This window comes from Oncorhynchus masou, chromosome 1, assembly GCF_036934945.1.
Source record: "Oncorhynchus masou masou isolate Uvic2021 chromosome 1, UVic_Omas_1.1, whole genome shotgun sequence".
Classification (NCBI taxonomy): domain Eukaryota; kingdom Metazoa; phylum Chordata; class Actinopteri; order Salmoniformes; family Salmonidae; genus Oncorhynchus; species Oncorhynchus masou.
The window spans coordinates 67,451,928-67,472,347 of record NC_088212.1 but is presented as its reverse complement, the minus strand read 5'-3'; the positions used below and the strand labels follow the sequence as shown (position 1 = coordinate 67,472,347).

Sequence of the window (20,420 nt, the reverse complement as noted above, 5' to 3'; positions counted from 1 at the left end):
AGGACATTTCTCCAAAAAGTACGATCTTTGTCCCCATGTGCAGTTGCAGAATGTAGTCTGTTTTTTTAATGGCGGTTTTGGAGCAGTTTTCTTCCTTCTTTTCTTCCTTGCTGAGCGGCCTTTCAGGTTATGTCAATATAGGACTTGTTTTACTGTGGATATAGATACTTTTGTACCTGTTTTCTCCAGCATCTTCACAAGGTCCTTTGCTGTTGTTATGGGATTGATTTGCACTTTCATTTTCGCACCAAAGTATGTTCATCTCCATGAGACAGAACGCGTACTATTGATTTGTATGACAGCTGAGTGGTCCCATGGTGTTTATACTTGCGTACTATTGTTTGTACAGATGAACGTGGTACCTTCTGGCGTTTGGAAATTGCTCCCAAGGATGAACCAGACTTGTGGAGGTCTAGAAAAAAAATCTGAGGTCTTGGCTGATTTCTTTTGATTTTCCCATGATGTCAAGCAAAAAGGCACTGAGTTTGAAGGTAGGCCTTGAAATACATCCACAGGTACACCTCCAATTGACTAAAATAATGTCAATAAGCCTATCAGAAGCCTCTAAAGCCATGTCATGATTTTCTGGAATTTTCCAAGCTGTTGAAAGGCACAGTCAACTTCGTGTATGTAAACTTCTGACCCACTGGAATTGTGATCTAGTGAATTATTATTGAAATAATCTATCTGTAAACAATTGTTGGAAAAATTACTTGTGTCATGCACAAAGTAGATGTCCTAACCGACTTGCCAGAACTATAGTTTGTTTACAAGAAATTTGTGGAGTGACTCCAACCTAAGTGTATGTAAACCTCTGACTTCAACTGTACATACAGAAAGAGTTTGCAAAGACGCAAACATTTAAACACACAGTATTGCTTAGAGGAACTACCTCACATAATAGTCAGTTTAACAGTTTAACTGAGATACTCATACAGTACAGTAATGTAGTAACAGGTTTTCAAGTGAAAATGTCTGAGGCTTTATGGTTGAATTAGTCTAAGCATTGTGTTTGTATTGTGACAAATCCGAAGCACTTTGTTTGTGTACACAGGCACATAAGAGCTGTGTGTGCTTGCTCTGCAGTGCCAAACCTCTACAATGTGTTTGTATGTGTGTTTAGCCGAGGGCACATCTCTGTGGCTCATCGCTGTGGTCTCACGTCATCCTCCTTAAGTGCTGTCAATGTTGCATGGTAACAGCGGCGCTCTGCCCTCTTAATTGGTTTAGGAAGAGCATCCTTGTCATTTTGCGGTCAGCAAACTCCGCCAGAGAAAATGAAGTGTGAGTTGCACTCCCCACACAACCCATCCCACAAAAAAATGATTATGTGCAGCTGTGTGTGTGTGTTTGTCAGTTTTTACTTTCCACTTTTAGAAATAATTGCTGGTTGCTCGGTGGGATCAGAGGAAGGGTATAATGATTGTCTCTGGCTGTGTGGTATGGCTGGGTTCTGGGGAGGGCTGGGGGAGAGCAACTCATTTCACACACCTAAATGTGAGTGTGTGTGAATGTGTTAACATTGGTGTGTTTGTACAGCATGTAACCTGTTTGTGGTGTCTATGTGCTTGATGTGTATCTTCATACTCTACGCGTGTGTGTGCACGGCTGTCCTTTTGCACGGATTAGCAGGTGAACGCAGCAAGAGGTTGACCAGACTGGGGTTGCGATACTGTCACACAAGGGTTAGGGGGAATACAGAGCTGCAGTACTGCAGTTTGGAGCCTCCAGTCCCCACACACACACCACTTTAATTGCCTTTGCTTCTTTCATTACATGTATTGCCTCTTCTCTGCATTGCGTGCTCCCTGGGCTTGTGGAAAGGTCATTGTAGTGGGGATGTGAACACTGCACCGCCTCCGTGTGTCCCAGCCAAGCAGGCAGAGGATAGGACGGGGGGTGTGGCTCGGGAGGACTGGTTACTGCTGTCCTTCACATTGTTCCTATAAAGAAAAATGTGTATTTTATGGTGACCAGTTCTTTGATGTAGTGGCTCAACATGTACATGCATGTTAGCATACGCAAGCATTGTTAAGAGTGATTTAGAGTCAGATGAATGTGACTATGACAGGACAATGTTACTAGAAGGAGATGTTTATGGAGGAGTTCACTACAATGTAATTAACTAATGAACTATCGTTTCCCAGTTTCCTACCTGGGCAGGGTTATAGGAAACCCTCATGAATATACATTGCATGTTGCTGTGACTCATTGTTCACCATTCATTTAAAAGGTTCATCAGTTTTCAGAAATGAGAACAAAAATGATATTAGGAAATGCCAATGACAGGTATCATCCCTCTCCCACCTGGACTCGGTCCTGTGAGGGCAGGCTGGCAGAGCTGAGTGCCCAGCTGGGGAGGTCTCAGTGCTGGGGCCAGGAGAAGCTGGTAGCCCTGGAGAAGGAGGTGGAGATGGCTTCTCTCAGGGAGAACTAGCATGCCAATGTGGCCCAGGTCAGACACACACTTACACAATGGGTTCTGGGGATAATCTGGTAGGGTTTATGACTAAGGATAGGAGGTTTTGCTGACCATGTGACCTGATCAGGAAAAACTCTGGGCCCTTATAATAGCCGGAAGCCTTACTGCCTAACTGTGTAACTAGGCCCAAAGTTTTCCTGATCAATTGATGTGCTCATGAAAACCTCTTGGCTCTAGTTATGACACATATCCTCACACTTTGCACTGGAACAGAAAGGCCAAACAGCATAGTTAGTAATCACCTCTCAATGAAAAATGATCTGTATAGCCATTAGGATGTGCAGCAGGGGTTTGTTCATGTGTCTCTGTTCAGGTGGAGGCCTTACACTCACAGCACGATTCCATGGAGCACAAGTACAGCACAGCAGCTAATGAGGTAGTGAACCCTTAAAATCTCCAGATATGTCAGATAGACACTGTTAGAGTTGTAGACTCTCATTACACTCTCCCCCCCCCCATCTCGTGTTGCGCCAGTCTCTGGGTAATGCTCGTTCAGACAGTTCTCTTCTACACAGGGAGAGTGAGCTGGTGATAACCAACGTCAACCAGTGAGTGAAGCCGCAGAAGTAAGAGCATACCTAACTCCACACACACACTGATGCCCAGTCACGTTCTACTCTACATTCACAAAGCAGCATTAACCCTGTCTTAACCCTATCGACAGGCAAGGGTCTGCAGGAGGAGATGAAGAGGCTGAAGGCTGAGCTGGAAGAGAGCAGGATTGAAGCCGAGAGGTTCAGGCTACGTACCATACACAGTTACACACACTGGATAACACTGTTAGACCTCCACACATTTACAACCCTGATATACTAGAAAAAACAACACCAATTGAAGAGCATTGTTCCTTTCTATTGAGTAATGTCACTTGTTTTTGTATCAGGCCTCTCAAGCCAGTATGAGTGGCCAGCGCAGTGCCCTGACCAGACCTCCCGTCCAGCTGCTCCACACAGAGTGAGTACTGTACTACTGGCACTGACCTGAGACACTGGATCTGTGGGCTTGGCAACTTCCCAGTTCTCCAGGAACAAGCTGCAGCAGGTCCATACGAGACAAATGACTTACATGTCCTCTAACTCTTCACTAGTTTCTTTGCTGGGGCTCTAGAGACAGCATCAGTGACAAAGCAGTGACTTCCCGGACTGAGTGAATTCCTCTCTGTGTGTTTCTAGAGTAGAGCTGAGACATGGGTCAATAGCAACAATCACCAACACATCTCAGACAGTATTGGTTAAGAGCGGGAGCCCGTCTATAACTCATAAGAGCTATTGGCAGCCATGTTGATTTCTGTTGTTCTGGGATTAGCATCTGTGTTTCTGGGGGCTAATGGTCCGTGTCGTCCGGCTGTGAAATCAGTGGCCTGAGAGCCTCTGAGAAGCCTGCAGATTGGTGTTTCAAATCCCCACCCCCCTCTAATGCAGCACAGCCTGTCTCAGCCACTCTCTCCATCTCCCAGAGTAGAACAGTTTCGCTGTTCCCGAGTTCCCCCTCCTCACCCTGGGTGACCCCCACTGCAGTCTCCCCACGCCTGGGCCCAGACGCCACCAGCCCTTCCTGCCCCACAGGACCTCTGCAGCTTGTTAACACTGAAGATACATTTGTGCAGTCAGGCAGGAAATCCTAGAGGTGGCTATGGACGGTGGTAATCAAAGGCCTGGTGCTCTGACACTGAGGACTGGAGGAGGGCTTAGAGATGACCTCTAGTCTGGCCTCCTATCATGGCCGATCATCCCAACAGACGGACGGACAGACAGAGCCATCCAAGGACACGGTCTCCTCTCCTCTGGGCCAGACATGTCTTAGTCATGTCTGTTTTCAGACACTCAGACAGACATCACCCACACATTGCCATGGTACCGACTATATCTTTTTAAAATTGAACTTGCATTTTATATGTGATGCTGAGAAAAGGTGATTTATTGGTGAAATTGTGTTCCATATGGTTGTTTGACAGTTGAAGCCTTCTCATTTTGCGCTGCCTATACCTCCTCGCTTTAAAGTAAGCCAGTCCTGTGCTCACTGGCATTTCCCTGTAATACGTTCCCGTCGAATTTCCTCCTAAATTGAAATGCGGTAAAGTTAGGGCTGATTGGAGGGATTACTTTTGGTGAGTGTGAGATAGGAGGGAGAGAGAAAGAGACTAGACTGGTTGTGAACCCAATCAGAGCCCTGTGTTGACTGTGCTGATTTAGAGGCTTGTAGTGAGTGGGATCCATTCTATCCCATCATTCCCTGTTTGCTCTGATAACGGAACCTCAACACTCATCATGTCCCTAACCTCATCTTCATGCTGTCACTTACAGCACACCACACTGATCCCTCTCAAACGTCTTATGCAAGGTGGGTAATGTACCAAAAGACCCTTTAGAACTTGAAACCTGTTTTGAAAGAATAGTTGGCATGCTTTGGAAAAAATTCACTGGTTGGCTGAGTGTTAAAAAACATTTAAAAAGTTGCAAAAAGTTGGACATTGCTCTGGAGAGAGTACCGTACGCTAATAAGTGTGTGCGTGCGTTGTGCGTGTTGCTTTGCCTGATACCAATGGAGGGCAGATGCAAACTCAGCCCATAAAGGCCCACTGGATGGCTGCGACTTCACTCAGCTAATGTTCCAGGACATCCAGGAAGCCTGTAGGGAGCTGGGAGAACACAGAGGAGCGCTAAAAAGCAGCCAGAGAGAGAGTAAATAGAAATAAATAGATAAATAAGTGAATGGCATGAGAGGAGCAGAGGGAACAGTCGTCCATTCTCGTGTACGCACCGTGTTTGTTTATTTATGGTGTCTGAGGGCCTGAGCAGGGCTGGTGGGGGGAGGAGGAGGGTGCTGGGGGAGGACACTGGGCCTCTCCTTCCTTACGCATGCCTGGCTCTGCTCCCCAGCTTTCATTAAGTGTCATTACCAGGGCTTTCAGCGCTACAGCCAAGCTGAGACCTTACATCCACTCCATAGATATGTGTGCATATGGATGGACTGCTGATCCTTCTTATCCGCCACTGAGGAGGGAGAATTAGGCCGAGGAGAGGAGAGGAGAGGAGAGGAGAGGAGAGGAGAGGAGAGGAGAGGAGAGGAGAGGAGAGGAGAGGGGGATTCCAGAATATAGCTATTACTTAAATGGAGGACAGTATTCATGCCTGATTGGTTGTCATGAATATGCCATACGGGTCAGGTTATCCACATTTAAAGTGTTTGTACACTGGTGATTGTAAGGGCTATGTACACTGGTGATTGTAAGGGCTATGTACACTGGTGATTGTAAGGGCTATGTACACTGGTGATTGTAAGGGCTATGTACACTGGTGATTGTAAGGGCTCTGTACACTGGTGATTGTAAGGGCTACACTGGTGATTGTAAGGGCTATGTACACTGGTGATTGTAAGGGCTATGTACACTGGTGATTGTAAGGGCTCTGTACACTGGTGATTGTAAGGGCTATGTACACTGGTGATTGTAAGGGCTCTGTACACTGGTGATTGTAAGGGCTATGTACACTGGTGATTGTAAGGGCTCTGTACACTGCAGTGTGTTGTAGATCAGGATGACTAGGATGCATATTGATACAGTTACATATATCAGGATATTCTAGTTGACTGTAGCTGCACCAAAACACCAGTTTTTTTCCTTCATCTTTTTAATGTGGGAGCCAAAACAAATTCAGCACTTCATTTCCATGAATGATCAAAACTTGTTTTCTCATGACTCTTGTCACTGCAGCAGACATATGGTGAGCCATATGATTGGAACATCAAATCACAATAAAATCACAAATACCGAATCACAACACATATAGAATCGCAGTATATATCGTAATCGGCACCTAAGTATCACAATAATATTGTGTTGTGAGATGCCGGGCCATTCCCAGTCCTAATGGCCAGTAGCAGAAATAAAGGCATGCAGCTGATGTGAGATGCCGGGCCATTCCCAGTCCTAATGGCCAGTAGCAGAAATAAAGGCATGCAGCTGATGTGAGATGCCGGGCCATTCCAGCCCTAATGGCCAGTAGCAGAAATAAAGGCATGCAGCTGATGTGAGATGCCGGGCCATTCCCAGCCCTCATGGCCAGTAGCAGAAATAAAGGCATGCAGCTGATGTGAGATGCCGGGCCATTCCCAGTCCTAATGGCCAGTAGCAGAAATAAAGGCATGCAGCTGATGTGAGATGCCGGGCCATTCCCAGCCCTAATGGCCAGTAGCAGAAATAAAGGCATGCAGCTGATGTGAGATGCCGGGCCATTCCCAGTCCTAATGGCCAGTAGCAGAAATAAAGGCATGCAGCTGATGTGAGATGCCGGGCCATTCCCAGCCCTAATGGCCAGTAGCAGAAATAAAGGCATGCAGCTGATGTGAGATGCCGGGCCATTCCCAGCCCTCATGGCCAGTAGCAGAAATAAAGGCATGCAGCTGATGTGAGATGCCGGGCCATTCCCAGCCCTCATGGCCAGTAGCAGAAATAAAGGCATGCAGCTGATGTGAGATGTGCATTTCCTTCTACGCAAGGTGTTCATTATCAATGTCCTTTTCCAGTTCACTTCCTGTTAGAAGGCCGGCTGATTGATGGCTTGTACTGTTTATTTGGATATCAGCGAATGAAATATTCATGTCGTACGCTTTCCCAAGCAGAAGTTATCTAGATGCAGCGTAAATGGTACTTGGGATTAGATTTTCACAGCAGATTGCTGTTATTACAGGAGAAAAATGTGAAAAGAGACTGTGTGAGCAGTCGTTTTCCTGGGAGGCAATCTATTTCTCTTCCACTCAGAGCACCGGAGCGCTGGACCAGGCTCTTAATGCGCGGGAGAGAAAGTGCTTTGGTCTGCAACCTTTCACACCTTCACCTCCCCTTCATGTGATTGAATAGTTAATAACTTTGACTTTCCTTTGAAAGCCTGTGACGTGGCTCCTACTGAACAGCCTGTTGTCTGGCTGACACACCTGCCTATTGCTCTGTCTGGCCCAGATGCCAGATTGTCTGATAGCCCACCTCTCACTTCTACAAGCCCTCTCACTTTCAAGCCTGTCCCTCGCCTGAATTACGACCTAGCTTATCTGTCTTTCTTAAAGGAGCCTGTACATTATCAGAATTTTGATGGAAAGGGGTTTGTCTTGCTTATTCTTCCTTCCTCCCTCAAGACACACACACACACACACACAGGGAGCTCATTAGCGCACCCCGTGCTCACAGCTCCAGCAGAATGTAACCTTGCCTAATTGTGCGCCATGCTCATTTGTTCTCCCTGCATGATGTGGCGATTGCTTATTTATTCTCCTCAGGGCTCCTCTCTCACATTAAAATTATTGACTTATTTCATTCACTGCACATTTGCCAAGCTTTATTTGATAAGCTCATTTCCCTTGGTGCCCAGAATCCCCCCTGTTCCCATGTTTAAAAGTTCTAATGTTCCCAATGCAGATTATTATTCATACTTGTGATTGTTTCTTCGTCTAATTATCTGTGTTGGAATAATTTTGCATCTGTGAGCCTGTTTATCCCGGCGGACTGAAACGGCACAAAAGGGCACACATTAACGATGCGTCCGGAATAGCCGAGGAGCCAGTTGTGTACTCAAAGCTGGCAGACGCGGTCAACAAGAAGCTTAACAGGGATTGGGACATCGTGGAAGGTTTACCAAAATAAGCAGACTGAATTTGCATTTGGTTAGAGGGCTGTTGACAAACAGAGCCATCAACATTTGGTCCATCAGGTAATGAGACAGGCTCTTTTGATGTGGATATATGCAGCGAGGTGGAGCTAAACTAGTTGTAGTCAATAGAGGTCATGGTTAAGGTGGGTAGTGCAGATCCATTCCACTCTGACCCATTGACAACCATCAGCCCTCTCCTCCCCTACAGTGGGGAGACCCTCCCTGCCCCACACCAAGAGGGGAGTTCTAGAGAGACTCAGCAGTTTAGAGAACAGAGCCAGTACCAGAGCAGAGACAAGCTAGTAGCAGGAGACCTGTTCAGTAGTGTACCGGTAGGTTAATACACTGAAATGGACATCAACTCACCAACAGAGGACACAGTGGGATAGTATTAGGTAGGGGAATGATTGGCAGTATTTCTGCAGTGGGAGGTGAATGATACCTCATGAGTCATGTATTAACAGTAATTATATGGATAATATTCATGATGACAAATATGCAAACTTAAGGTCCATGGTGATGCCAACATATGAAATAGTAACACTGAGCTCTGAGGCTGACTATTGAAGGTATCTTATTTGAATAATCTGTTTCTGTCTGCCTCTGCTCTGTCTCAGATCTGCTCTGACTGCGACAGGAGCCTTGAGTGGCCAGAGAGACAACCTGTGGAGGAGGAGCTCTGGCTGCCAACCTGCATCTGCACTAGTGCCAGACTCAGCCTGTGTCTGCCTGGCAGGGAGGGGGGCCACGTTTGCTGCTTAGGTGGCCAGAAGAGACCCTGGAGCGCAGACCCCTGCCATGTGACCACCACCGCTGGAGCAGACCCGCTCTCTCAGCTGGGACAAGCCACGCCCTACACATCTCAGGGAGGGACACTGGTGGGGGCTAGTATGAACCAATGAGAAGGGAAGTACAGGTAGTTATGACTCAAGAGAATACAGCACACAAATATTTATGATTTTGTAGCTTGATAGATATGAATAAATTATTGTATTATATTTAAGATTATTTAATGACAATACCTAAACTTGAATAATTTAATTTCTTTGGTATTTTCAGTATATATTTTTTCAAAAATGAATCTTTGTGGGACAATATTGTAATAATAATAATAATAATATTGTAATATCTAACCATTACTCCTTCAGCCCAGTTCTACATTATGATTGTCTACGTATTCACAACAGATTCTGTTGAACACATATTCTGTGTTGTGAATAAGTAGACAATTACAATCTTACCTGTACAGTATCTGGGTCCTTCCACCAGTTCGGTGCCTTTTTAGAAGTGTAACTTGTGATTTCACAAAATGTTGACATTCTGTCCTAAAGAGCACATGTTCAACTTCATAAAAAACACGTTGCCATTCCAATAGGTTAAATAAAAAAATACTATAGCTAGTGCCTATTAAGTGCTAAATAAAGTAGCAGGGTTGACGGTATCAGGGTTGACGGTAATCAGGGTTGACGATCTCGTTTTAAATCAGCCATAAATCCTCTCGTGACAGGGGGAATGGAAGCTTGTGTGTAACAGGAAGTGGCAATTGAAACCCGTTAGTTTTCTATCACAAAACAGAAAATGGCCCAACAAGTTTTTACACTATGATTTGACTATTTGATGTTCAATGTTTCTTTTGAAAAATACATTTTAAATGAACAGTTTCACCATATTAAAACTAGAGGGTTGACCTTAAAATGAGGGACAGATGTGAAAGAATCACTAATCAAATGAAATAAATATAATCTTCAGAACTGACTTAAGATAACTAGGGATGTACAATGGAGAAATGTTTGGATTACATGGGTTGAAGTCTTCCTAGAAGTGACACAGGGTTGGCAGAGGGACATGTCAAAATGCTGAATTTAGCAAGCCTTTATTCATATTAAAAATCAGATTAATTGAATTTTCCATGCCGTTTATATTAAAGGGCACTTCATTGAGTAGAACAGGCTTTTAAAATTAATATCAAAAGGCACTCTTCGTGGAACGACCCATCTGACAAATATTTGTATCTATCCATTCAGGGTTTTGATTTACATTTTTATAGAAACCTAGAAAGAATTAGAAAAAAGTGTCCAGCCTTTTATTGTGGTATGAGAAATAGTCCTGCTTATTTCTGAGGTTGTCAAATGATTAATTGATGTCTAGATCAAAGTACTAAAAATGTATTGGGGGGGATTTCATGGTTTCAGTCACCTAGAGCAATACATCCTTGAGTTCATCGTAAGTCCTAATGAATTGTGTAGGCAGAGAAGTCTTTGTGGCCAAATAAAAGTCTGGTAAAGGCATCTAAACCCATAACAAGTGTCCCTTTGTTCTAGCGCTACTCTATTCATCATGAGTTGGCTGTGTGAATCCAGGCATTGCTGCAGCTTTGAGAGCAACTCTGAGTTCCATGCCCACCAGCTTTCAATAACTGGGGATGTCGGAGCTTGACAGTAGAAAGTATTTTTTCTGACTAGAAGAAAATAAGAGCCCTAAGCAATAGTAGATGAGCTGTTAGTAAGCACACAGTCCACTGGGAGAGAGACATGGCAGCATACTATACATAGTGCAGTGGTGAAGGCGAAACAAAAGCGAAATGTAATACTATTGTTTGCAGATATTAAAGATATCCAAACTATAGTGCCCCCTAATTACAGTACTAAACCATAACCATCATTGTAATGATCCACACCAGCATGCAGGGTGAACTTTAGAGGAGGTGTGTTCACAGAGAAGGTTTGTGTCCTAAAGAGGCCCTAGTCAGCCAATGGGATCGAGCAGTGGCTGTTGTTCACTGGCAGCCTGCTAGGATTAATCCCAGCCTTACAGGAAGACACCATCTTTTTCTGCCTTGGTCAGATCAATAGGCAACATTCTCTCCAGCACAGCAGTCAATACCCAACACTTAAGGTGTCTGTGGAAACTAAAGAATGCCAATAATTGTTATTAATGCCTAGCATTTCCCCAAGTACTGCATTTATAGGGTAATTCCAGTGGAACAGACATTCAACCAACATCACACACACAACACCAATGCCCTCCAGAGACGTAGTGTGTACATTAAGAAACCTATACACAAATACAAAGATGGAAAAAAAATCTACAAAATGGAAGTGCATCCTTTTTTCAAATAAGTATTGTGTTTGTAACCTGATTTATAAATGGTATTGCTCTTTTGAGTCTGATACTATAATGGTACTGAGTAGTGAGCTACTGCACCATGCTCTGGGTAAAACCTTGGCCCATTCAGGCCTTATGGAGAAATTGGTCACACTAAATTCCAATAATTTGTCCACGGTGCTAGTTTATTCAGTATGCCTGATGTGCCTTTGGTATATTAATCAATACGGCCTGAGGTGTGATATATAAGGCACAAGTGGGTGTGGTATATGGCCAATATACCATGGCTAAGAGATGTTCTTATACACAACGCAATGCGGAGTGCCTGGATACAGCCCTGGGTGGTTCGAGCCCTGGATGCTGATTGGCTGACAGCGGTGGTATATCAGACCGTATACTACGGGAAGGACAAAACATTTATTTTTACTGCTCTAATTACATTGGTAACCAGTTTGTAATAGCAATAAGGCACCTCGGGGGTTTGTAGTATATGGCCAATATACCACGGCAAAAGGCTGTATCCAGGCACTCCACAATGCATCGTGCGTTAGAACAGCCCTTAGCCATGGTATATTGTCCATATACCACAAACCCAGAGATTCTTTATTGCAGTTGTAAACCAGTTAACAACATAAATATAACAGTTAACAAGTAGTTTTGCGTTATACCTGTGGTATGTCTGATATATGCACCGATGGAATGCTGTTTCAGCCAATCAGCATCCAGGACCCAAACTGCCCGGTTTATAATGGCATTTAATAAAATGTTGAACATTTTGTGTGTGTGTGTGTGTGTGTGTGTGTGTGTGTGTGTGTGTGTGTGTGTGTGTGTGTGTGTGTGTCTTTAATAGCAGGTGTTATTCCGGCCATGTGCTGAGGAATGGATTTGTGTTGATTGTGGAGTGTTATGAAACATGATGACAGACATTAAAGAAATAGCACATTGTAATGCCTTTCTCCTTGCCTCTAAGATCAAGAGGATTTTTTCTGAGAGCCAAAGAAAGGCCTTGATTATTTTGTCTGATTGCTCAAGGATCATAATTATACCTCTGCCACTTTGAAGCTGCTCTGTCAGGAAGATTTCTTTTTAAAAAAAAAAAGTAAAAAAAAAAGAGAATTCTAGGCATTGCCTGCCATATGAATAAGATCGCATTACATACATTAAAATATGTCAATTTGACCTTTCTCCCATCAACCCTACCTCCTGAAGTCCTTTTTTCATCTACTGCCTGTTAAGATTCCAGGAAGTAACAAAGAATACAACTTCAGAATTGACTTTGCCATGAGTATCTACTCCAGCATGGACGTGGGCTGTCCTGTATGGATTTTGGAATTCCATCCAATTGTGTGTTAATTCATTCTGAAAGCACAGGGTCAGAGTTCACAGGTTTTAAATGTAAGCCATCGTCATTTCACAAGGCCTAAATACATACTGTACATAGGTGTTACAAGGACAAGATCTCCCATTGGGTGGGCTGCAGCAGAAAGAGTAGGACCGCTTCAGGGAGAGGGGCCCTCGGAATTGCTTTTATTTCACTCAAGCACCACCACTCCACACGACACAACAGCCGCTCTAGCAGTGGAAAGTGAAGGACAGTAAACTCCAAGCATACATTCCCTACCTCCTCTTTCCATTGAGAACCACGAGTGAGGGGGGCGGGGGGTGTTCTAAATTCAATCAAGCGAAGGCCGTCCCCGGCAGGCAGGGGCACAGAGAGAGCGAGGGGACGGATGAGGGAGAGGAGGGAAAACTCAACTTAAGTTTCCACTGGGCCTGCTGGGCTCCTAATGCGGCCTCGGATGTAATTGGGTCCCAGAAGGCTGTTCATTATCGTGGCTGTTCATTATTGAGGCAACAAAACAGGGGTGGAAAGGAAATAAATGCCTCGCTCCACTCTGTGCCCTTCGCTCTGTCCTAGCGCCATTGTGGGATTGGAGTTAATTAAAAGAGCAGTTGATGCCACTGTTTTCCTCATCAATCTCACTTGTGCTCTTATTACGTTTGTAATGACAGTGGGGCTTGTCCTGGTCTGCCACACAGCAGGGGAGAGGGGGAAGAGAGTGGGTACGAGGTATGAGGGACAGATATTTCAACAATTTCAATTTCAACAATCTCTGGTAAATAATGATGGAAATGTCTGTGGCATGGTGTTTCTGGACCTCCAGAAAGCCTTAGATACAGTAGACCATCCTATTCTACTCTACAAGCTAATGGCCCTAGGTTTTAACAGCATGGCAGTAGACTGGCTCAGATCGTATCTTTCAGGAGGGTATCAGAGGGTTGATGTCAAAAGCACTTTTGTCTATTGCCAGGTTAATCAGCTGTGGAGTTCCACAAGGGAGTGTTTTAGGGCCCCTCTTCCTGTTATATATCAACTATATGAAATCATCTTGTTCCTGTCAGCTTTTTTTGTATGCAAACAATTTAGCTATTTTGGTCTCACACAAAGACGAGAGTATGGTAGCAACTAGGGAGCCAGCTTTTGCAGAACTGGAGGAAACCAGAAAGTCACATTTTTTGCCAGAAAAGCCACATTTCTGGATAAGGGTACCTTGAAAGTACTTTCAACAGCATTAGTGCAGCCTCACTATGATTATGCTTGTACTACTGGTACAGTAGCTCCCCAAAGGTTTTAAAAACAAATTGCAAACGGCACAGAATAAAATGGTAAGGGAGATACTGAATCTTAGCTCTCGTTCTCAGGTTGGCCCTTCTCAACTCAGAGAACTCCAGTGTCTAACAGTTGATAAAAGGGAATTGTTGGGATTGACTCACAAAATCCTGTATGGCACAGTCCCCGGTATCTAAAAAGCTATTTTACTTCAGTGAGGGACTCACACTCTTATGCCATGAGGCAGTGCCACAGACTTTGTGCCATATTTTTTACTTTTGTTTATTTAGTAAATATTTTCTTAACTCTATTTCTTGAACTGCATTGTTGGTTAAGGGCTTGTAAGTAAGCATTTCACAGAAAGGTCTACACCTGTTGTATTTGGCTCATGTGACAAATAAAATGTGATGTTATTTTAAGAGCTGTACTGGGGAAAACATGTTTTTATATATATATATGGCATTGGTAGTGTGGAACAAAATCCCGCCTGCGATGAAACAGTATCTGACAGTCATAGGTTCAAACACCCCTGCAGGGCTTGGTTAATAATGTAAACCACCCTGCTCTATTGAGGGATTCTCTATGCGTGTATATTTGCCTTTTTGTCTACACTGAGTGTACAAAACATTAGGAATTCATGCTCTTTCCAGGACATACACTGACCAGGTGAATCCAGGTGAAAGCTATGATCCCTTATTGATGTCACTTGTTAAATCCACTTCAATCAGTGTAGATGAAGGAGAGGAGACGGGTTAAAGAAGGATTTTTAAGACTTGAGACAATTGAGACATGGATTGTATTTAAGAGCCTTTGAACGGGGTATGGTAGTAGTAGTTGTGACTGAATAGAATGTTGGGGTGTACAGTATGTCTTTTGCTGGGTGTTAATTGTTTGTATTTTAAATTGGCAAATCAATTTTTTTTAAATGGTGACTGCTGACACTAACACACAAGGACTATTTCAAAATGTCAGCCTATAGCCCAGATTTGTCTCATTAAAGTTGGTGGAGTCCATTATAGCCTCCCTCTCCTTCATTAGCCTACTCTCAATCAAGCAGACTTGGGGAATTGAGAGGTTGAAGGAAATGTTCACAATTATCTGCATTTGCATAAGGGTTACTGGGAGAGAGAACTAAATTGACCAAGTAGAAATTAAAATTCAAGAGGGAGGCTGCCTCCACACAGCACAGGGGAATAGGCAGCAAGTTGTTGCACAACACTCAAGAAGGAATAATTCACAACAAAGCATCTATTTTTCATCTAGTCCTCCAAATGGTTGCCAAGGAGAATATAAGGTTTCAACTAGAAAACAAGGACATCAAGACATGTCACCAGAAACACGATGATGACACTGGCACATCATTAAGGCTGTTTGTTTCATACTGGGTATGACCTCAGAGGATTTACATATGGCTTCAGACTCAAGAGAGATGCGAGACACATCTACTTAGCTCCTCTCTTTACACTCAACATCTCACAGCTGAGAAAATCCAAAGCACTGGAATCATTCATCTAGAGCTGTTGCTGCATTATGGGAGGAATTCAGACCTGAGTTACGTGCATGTAAATGGAACTTATTTCCCTTTTTATGCACTCTCTCGAGACACATATTCTGACCTTGGGGAAACGCATGTGCCAGACAGGTATTTGTTTGGGGTGTCAGAGGTGTGTCTACTCTAACAGTAGTGGTGTGTGGGTAAAATCACCAGGGAAGCCAAGCCAGGGAAAAAAGGCACATTTTAACCTGTGTTGTGATAATTGGGTTGTTTGCTCTATAACCTGCTAGTTCATATGCCTTGACACCGTGATATATAGGCTTATGGCAGAGACAATAAGAAGACACAGTGGCAGGATAAATTGAACCACACCTTTGTTTCACCACAAAACCCGAGAGCAACATCTGTCTGGTGAAGTCCACAGAACATATTGCATGTAACAAAGAGTTACATGACCTACAGCATGGTCAAGCAAGTTCATGTTTCTGACATTTTCAGACTACTATACAACTATTGATTTAGAACCATGGAGAGCTGCCTCCACTATTATTCCAGCACCATTTCAACAGCAAATCAAATCAAACATGGTTAGCAGGTGTTATTGCGAGTGTAGCTAAATGCTTATGCTTCTAGATCCAACAGTGCAGCAGTATCTAACAGGTCATATCTAACAATTCCACAACAAAACCTAATACACACAATCTAGTAAAGAAATTAGATGAGAATATATAAGTATCAAATATATAGATTAGCAGTGACAGAGCGGCTAAGATACAATAGACAGTAAAGAATAGATAGTGAAGGATACAGTATATACATATGAGATGAGTAATGCGAGATATGTAAACATTCTTAAAGTGGCATTATTAAAGTGACTAGTGTTCCATTTATTAAAGTGGCCAATGATATCAAGTCTGTAGGTAGGCAGCCGCCTCTCTGTGGCTGTTTAACAATCACCTATGCTTAGTCTAATACAGTGAAATCTAAAAGATACCAAAAATGATTTGTCCAATTAACGTAAATCAAATCAAATTTTATTTGTCACATACACATGGTTAGCAGATGTTAATGCGAGTGTAGCGAAATGCTTGTGCTTCTAGTTCCGACAATGCAGTAATAACCAACAAGTAATCTAACTAACAATTCCAAAACTACTGTCTTATACACAGTGTAAGGGGATAAAAAATATGTACATAAAGATATATGAATGAGTGATGGTACAGAGCAGCATAGGCAAGATACAGTAGATGGTATCGAGTACAGTATATACATATGAGATGAGTATGTAAACAAAGTGGCATAGTTAAAGTGGCTAGTGATACATGTATTACATAAGGATGCAGTAGATGATATAGAGTACAGTATATACATATGAGATTAATAATGTAGGGTATGTAAACATTATATTAGGTAGCATTGTTTAAAGTGGCTAGTGATATATTTTACATCATTTCCCATTAATTCCCATTATTAAAGTGGCTGGAGTTGAGTCAGTGTGTTGGCAGCAGCCACTCAATGTTAGTGGTTGCTGTTTAACAGTCGGCCTTGAGATAGAAGCTGTTTTTCAGTCTCTCGGTCCCAGCTTTGATGCACCTGTACTGACCTCACCTTCTGGATGATAGCGGGGTGAACAGGCAGTGGCTCGGGTGGTTGTTGTCCTTGATGATCTTTATGGTCTTCCTGTAACATCGGGTGGTGTAGGTGTCTTGGAGGGCAGGTAGTTTGCCCCCGGTGATGCGTTGTGCAGACCTCACTACCCTCTGGAGAGCGTTACGGTTGTGGGCGGAGCAGTTGCAGTACCAGGCGGTGATACAGGCCGCCAGGATGCTCTCGATTGTGCATCTGTAGAAGTTTGTGAGTGCTTTTGGTGACAAGCCGAATTTCTTCAGCCTCCTGAGGTTGGAGAGGCGCTGCTGCGCCTTCTTCACGATGCTGTCTGTGTGAGTGGACCAATTCAGTTTGTCTGTGATGTGTATGCCGAGGAACTTAAAACTTACTACCCTCTCCACTACTGTTCTATCGATGTGGATAGGGGGGTGTTTCCTCTGCTGTTTCCTGAAGTCCACAATCATGCCCTTAGTTTAGTTGACGTTGAGTGTGAGGTTATTTTCCTGACACCACACTCCGAGGGCCCTCACCTCCTCCCTGTAGGCCGTCTCGTGGTTGTTGTCCCGGTTCCGGGTTGGAGCGAGCGGTCGCATCTACACTTCGGTCCGCAGGTAGTATAACTTTTCATTACATTTTCATTACATTTTCATTATAGTACAACGGTTTGATTTGTCTAATCTTAGCAATTTCTTCTTAGCTAGCTACATAGCCGTCTTTGTATCAAAGATAATTGCGTAACTATCGTATTTCGTCGTCCTAACGTAGTCTACACTGCTATCTGCCCAGCAGCTAGCTAACGAATACCAGCACTGTAGAAACTATTCACTCAACTGAACGACTCGATTAGTGTAGTGTTAGCTAGCTACATAGTTGTCTTTGCTGTCTTCGTATCCAAGATAATTGTGTAGTTTAGAGTGTGTAGACTTAGAGTGATTATCTTAATTTACCGAGGTTAGCTAGCCAGCTATTTGTCGTCCTTAACGTAGGAGATACTGCTAGCTAGCTAGCCAACAGCTAGCCAACGTCTACCGAATAGAACTTCAACAACCCGGTCAACATTCCGCTTCGCTCCACAGGTAGTATCACATTTTCATTTCACTTCATTACAGTACAACGGTTTGATTTGTTTGATCGTAGCTAGCTAGCTACATAGCCGTCTTTGTATCTAAGACAATTGTGTAGTCTAGAGCGATTTTCTAGGTTAGCTAGCCAGCTATTGTCGTTCTTTTAACGTAACGTAACGTAATCAACACTGCTAGCTAGCCAGCTATCCCCGAATAGCAGCACTGTAGAAACTATTACACTCGACGGAACGACTTGATTAGTGTAGTGTCAACAACGCAGCCACTGCCAGCTAGCCTACAAAGTCAACAACGCAGCCACTACCAGCTAGCCTACTCCAGCAGTACTGTATCATTTCAATCATTTTAGTCAATAAGATTCTTGCTACGTAAGCTTAACTTTCTGAACATTCGAGACGTGTAGTCCACTTGTCATTCCAATCTCCTTTGCATTAGCGTAGCCTCTTCTGTAGCCTGTCAACTATGTGTCTATCTATCCCTGTTCTCTCCTCTCTGCACAGACCATACAAACGCTCCACACCGCGTGGCCGCGGCCACCCTAATCTGGTGGTCCCAGCGCGCACGACCCACGTGGAGTTCCAGGTCTCCGGTAGCCTCTGGAACTGCCGATCTGCGGCCAACAAGGCAGAGTTCATCTCAGCCTATGCCTCCCTCCAGTCCCTCGACTTCTTGGCACTGACGGAAACATGGATCACCACAGATAACACTGCTACTCCTACTGCTCTCTCTTCGTCCGCCCACGTGTTCTCGCACACCCCGAGAGCTTCTGGTCAGCGGGGTGGTGGCACCGGGATCCTCATCTCTCCCAAGAGGTCATTCTCTCTTTCTCCCCTTACCCATCTGTCTATCGCCTCCTTTGAATTCCATGCTGTCACAGTTACCAGCCCTTTCAAGCTTAACATCCTTATCATTTATCGCCCTCCAGGTTCCCTCGGAGAGTTCATCAATGAGCTTGATGCCTTGATAAGCTCCTTTCCTGAGGACGGCTCACCTCTCACAGTCCTGGGCGACTTTAACCTCCCCACGTCTACCTTTGACTCATTCCTCTCTGCCTCCTTTCCACTCCTCTCCTCTTTTGACCTCACCCTCTCACCTTCCCCCCCTACTCACAAGGCAGGCAATACGCTCGACCTCATCTTTACTAGATGCTGTTCTTCCACTAACCTCATTGCAACTCCCCTCCAAGTCTCCGACCACTACCTTGTATCCTTTTCCCTCTCGCTCTCATCCAACACTTCCCACACTGCCCCTACTCGGATGGTATCGCGCCGTCCCAACCTTCGCTCTCTCTCCCCCGCTACTCTCTCCTCTTCCATCCTATCATCTCTTCCCTCTGCTCAAACCTTCTCCAACCTATCTCCTGATTCTGCCTCCTCAACCCTCCTCTCTTCCCTTTCTGCATCCTTTGACTCTCTATGTCCCCTATCCTCCAGGCCGGCTCGGTCCTCCCCTCCCGCTCCGTGGCTCGACGACTCATTGCGAGCTCACAGAACAGGGCTCCGGGCAGCCGAGCGGAAATGGAGGAAAACTCGCCTCCCTGCGGACCTGGCATCCTTTCACTCCCTCCTCTCTACATTTTCCTCCTCTGTCTCTGCTGCTAAAGCCACTTTCTACCACTCTAAATTCCAAGCATCTGCCTCTAACCCTAGGAAGCTCTTTGCCACCTTCCCCTCCCTCCTGAATCCTCCTCCCCCTCCCCCCCTCCTCCCTCTCTGCAGATGACTTCGTCAACCATTTTGAAAAGAAGGTCGACGACATCCGATCCTCGTTTGCTAAGTCAAACGACACCGCTGGTTCTGCTCACACTGCCCTACCCTGTGCTCTGACCTCTTTCTCCCCTCTCTCTCCAGATGAAATCTCGCTTCTTGTGACGGCCGGCCGCCCAACAACCTGCCCGCTTGACCCTATCCCCTCCTCTCTTCTCCAGACAATTTCCGGAGACCTTCTCCCTTACCTCACCTCGCTCATCAACTCATCCCTGACCGCTGGCTACGTCCCTTCCGTCTTCAAGAGAGCGAGAGTTGCACCCCTTCTGATAAAAACCTACACACGATCCCTCCGATGTCAACAACTACAGACCAGTATCCCTTCTTTCTTTTCTCTCCAAAACTCTTGAACGTGCCGTCCTTGGCCAGCTCTCCCGCTATCTCTCTCAGAATGACCTTCTTGATCCAAATCAGTCAGGTTTCAAGACTAGTCATTCAACTGAGACTGCTCTTCTCTGTATCACGGAGGCGCTCCGCACTGCTAAAGCTAACTCTCTCTCCTCTGCTCTCATCCTTCTAGACCTATCGGCTGCCTTCGATACTGTGAACCATCAGATCCTCCTCTCCACCCTCTCCGAGTTGGGCATCTCCGGCGCGGCCCACGCTTGGATTGCGTCCTACCTGACAGG

At 44.6% G+C, this 20,420-nt stretch overlaps 1 protein-coding gene across 7 annotated transcripts in view; it reads left to right on the top strand.

Moving 5' to 3' along the window:
- Positions 1–10,428, top strand: part of LOC135548844 (chromosome partition protein Smc-like) — a 36,424-nt gene extending 25,996 nt beyond the window's left edge. For 5 of the 7 annotated variants that reach the window (XM_064978873.1, XM_064978842.1, XM_064978890.1 and 2 more), the window contains exons 11-16: positions 2,290–2,455; positions 2,796–2,858; positions 2,998–3,048; positions 3,147–3,216; positions 3,366–3,436; positions 8,742–10,428. Coding sequence is in view for 1 of the 7 variants with exons in the window: in XM_064978880.1 (XP_064834952.1) it covers positions 2,332–2,345 (14 nt within the window). In the remaining 6 variants the exon portion in view is untranslated. The remainder of the gene's footprint in view (positions 1–2,289; positions 2,456–2,795; positions 2,859–2,997; positions 3,049–3,146; positions 3,217–3,365; positions 3,437–8,741) is intronic. The other 2 variants (XM_064978880.1, XM_064978863.1) reach the window with 1 other exon arrangement.
- Positions 10,429–20,420: the final 9,992 nt, after the last annotated feature.